This window comes from Capsicum annuum, unplaced genomic scaffold, assembly GCF_002878395.1.
Source record: "Capsicum annuum cultivar UCD-10X-F1 unplaced genomic scaffold, UCD10Xv1.1 ctg28111, whole genome shotgun sequence".
Classification (NCBI taxonomy): domain Eukaryota; kingdom Viridiplantae; phylum Streptophyta; class Magnoliopsida; order Solanales; family Solanaceae; genus Capsicum; species Capsicum annuum.
The window spans coordinates 1-3,344 of NW_025834524.1; the positions used below are offsets into that span (position 1 = coordinate 1).

Sequence of the window (3,344 nt, forward strand, 5' to 3'; positions counted from 1 at the left end):
GGATGTTAGAATGCTCTGGGATACATATTATGATGACATGTCGGAAGATTTTAAGAGAATACATGAAAATTCTCCTACTGCTCAACTTCAATGCACATTGAAAAGTATAAATCATTCTTAGAGTAAATCATTTCTTAGAGAGCATGGGTAAGAGAATTGAAAATTATGACATTCCTAAACTTGAGAAGAGGTTGGATGATGGAATTATATCAGAATGCAGAGAAATACGAGAAGAGAGATCTATAATAGTGTCTCCAGAAGACTTGGATGCACAGACAAAGCTAAATCCTAAACAAGAACAAGCTTTCAAGATCACATTGGAAAGGATTGAGTCTGGACAATCAGGATTATTCTTTGTCGATGGACCTGGAGGGACTGGAAAAACATTCTTATATCGTGCATTACTTGCAAATATCAGATCAAGAGGTATGATAGCGTTAGTAATGGTAACAAGTGGTGTAGCAGCAGCTCTTTTATCGGAAAGCCGTAGGCTCATTCTAGATTTGAGATTCCGCTTCAGACAACTAATGCAACTGTCACACGTATGTCAAAGCAAAGCGGTGGAGCTAAATTGATTCAAAAAGCGAAGCTAATTATTTGGGACGAAGCGCCTATGGCTAGCCGTCGGACAATTGAAACAGTTGATAGGAGCTTCATAGATATACTGGACATTAATGAACCTTTTGATGGAAAAATAATGGTTTTCGAAAGTGATTTTCGTCAAGTACTTCCAGTAATTCCAAAATCTACAAGAGCTGAAACAGTAAATGCAAGTTTGATAAAAGCATACTTATGGCATCGTATGGAAAGGATTAAGTTAACAAGAAATATGAGAGCAAGAACAGATCCATCTTTCAGTGAATTCTTACTACATATAGATAATGGGGAGGAGCCTACAATAAGAGATGATTTGGTACTTCTTCCAAAACAACTGGTTATTCAAAATACGAGCAGCAGTACTGGTAAAGATACATTAGTAAAAGAAATATTTTCGTCAATGGATAAAAATGCATGTTGTGCAAAATACATGACAAAATGGACTATCCTAGCAAGAATAAATGAATAAATTGATCAAATAAATGAAATGTTAATTTTCAGATTTTCAGGTGAAAGCAGAACATTTCTGAGTTTTGACTCTACAGAAGATGATACTAACAATTATTATTAGGAAGACTACTTAAATACTCTCACACCAAACGGTATGCCTCCACACAGGTATGCTATTACATATTTACGAATAATTAAATTTTCCATTTAATAACAACAATTATGTATTTTTCAGATTTTGGAATAATCTACCAAAACTAAATCTATTTTAGAATTTTTGGTTGGAACTTATTATTAAAATTCTTCACATTATCATTCTTATTATATTTTATTGATTTACAGATTGGTTTTGAAAAAAAATGCCCCTATCATGTTATTAAGAAATTTGGATGCTTCCAATGGCTTATGTAATGACACAAGAATGATATGTAGAGGCTTTGACAAAAACAGCATACATACAGAAATAATGATTGGGCAAAATGCTTTCAAGCATGTGTTTATCCCACAAATCCATCTATCACCTCCCGAAAATGAAGGTTACCCGTTCAAGTTCATTACAAAATAATTTCCAGTGAGACTATGCTTTTCAATGATGATAAATAAAGCACAGGGAAAGACAATACCAACTGTTGAATTGTACTTGCCACAACACGTTTTTTCACATGGACAGCTATACGTTGCACTCTCAAGAGGAATATCAATGTCAACGACAAAAGTTTTGGTCATGACAGAGCAGCCAAAGCGAAGAAAAGGAACATACACCAAAAATATCGTCTACAAAGAGATATTAGGTAAGATACAACACATCAAATTACCTAATAAAAAAATATTTTTACACCTCCTAATATATTATTATTGACTCACCTCAAATATTTATATTCGCAGGTTCAGGAGATACATAATTACATTAGATTGAGTTATTGTGACAAAGTAATATGGATAGTCTCAACTAATAATTACTGAAATTTTAGAGTCATGTGACAGGACAACCATCTGCCTAGATAGGCAAAGACGTGCTCTGAATGTATCAAATATTTCAAAGACATCAATATTTGTTATGTTATCGATGATTTCACAGATCGGACCTTTATGTAATATAAAACTATCATTCAGTGACTAAATGTTTGTAGTACCACTGCATAAAGTTATCATTCTATTGCTCTATTCTAAAATTACTCATAGGATAAATACATATATTATCTTTTTCTTCTCATCATCAATGAATCTACGAAGACACCTCTCTATCCATGTTCAACTATATCAGTATAAGGATAAATCATAGAGAAGATTGCAAGGACAACTAGAACACGTGAATTAGCAATCACCAATATCAATAATAGTTCTCTAACCAACTAATTTTAAGCTTGAACCTGCTAAAAGCTAACAGAGAATAGTGCTTGTAAGCATCCTGCATCAGTTCATTGTATATACAGTAGTAATCGAAAGAAAGAAAAACATCACATCTTATAAAATGTTCGTATCACAGTAAAGCTAACCTGACACATCACATGAGTTTCCAAGGAGTAGCACATGTTACTTATGCTCGCTGCTCAAGATTATAATTACCTCGCTGTATATTTAATAGGATTAAAATAAATAACAATTGAAGAAAATAGTAGTTTAAATAACTAAGACACAAAACTAAAATCATGTTGATACCCAGAAATGAACTATATCAACTACCAACAATCCCTAGATGATAACATCTAGGAATGTGATGTATTTTAGCAAAAATAGATTTAATCTCCTTAGAAGATAAAGAAAAAATAAAGTAGGCAATGGAAAGACTCAGAAAACAAAAGGCAACTGAATACTTAGGAAAATAGTATCACATACCTTTGTAAAAGTCTGTCTCAAAAATCTTGCAATAAACTATGTTTGGCGAAGAGACTGACTGAGACCATAGTTCCAAGCATTACACTATCCCAAGGCCAAGAGTCTCTTGCAGGGTCAGTTTTTCATTGTGAAAGTGCTCTGCATACAACAAATCCTCCCAATCCTGCAAAAAAAAACATAAAGCTATACAAAACAATGGTTTCACAAGGCAATTAACAACCTCAGCTTGATGACTAACTCCGGGTAAGATAGAACAGATGCATACCAATTGGTATAATTGTTGTATCTGATCCACCGCATAGTATTATGTCCAGCATTGTCAGTGTAAAAAGAGAGAATCAAGATAACTAAGAATCTTAATTCTTAGAATCATGTCTATGCATAAGGAACTCTGTGAAGAAGGGTAGACAATACTGAAAACTCTGCTTCTTAGAGCTTTCTGTGACTTAAAGGCTTGAAAC

General features: G+C 33.4%; 1 protein-coding gene across 1 annotated transcript; it reads left to right on the top strand.

The window, feature by feature from the left end:
- Nucleotides 1-613: 613 nt before the first annotated feature.
- LOC124890973 lies at nucleotides 614-1,838 on the top strand (the record flags this gene model as incomplete). Its single annotated transcript, XM_047402818.1, has 2 exons — nucleotides 614-962; nucleotides 1,718-1,838. Coding segments are annotated over exons 1-2 (470 nt in total), but the record flags the coding sequence as incomplete, so codon positions are not given.
- Nucleotides 1,839-3,344: the final 1,506 nt, after the last annotated feature.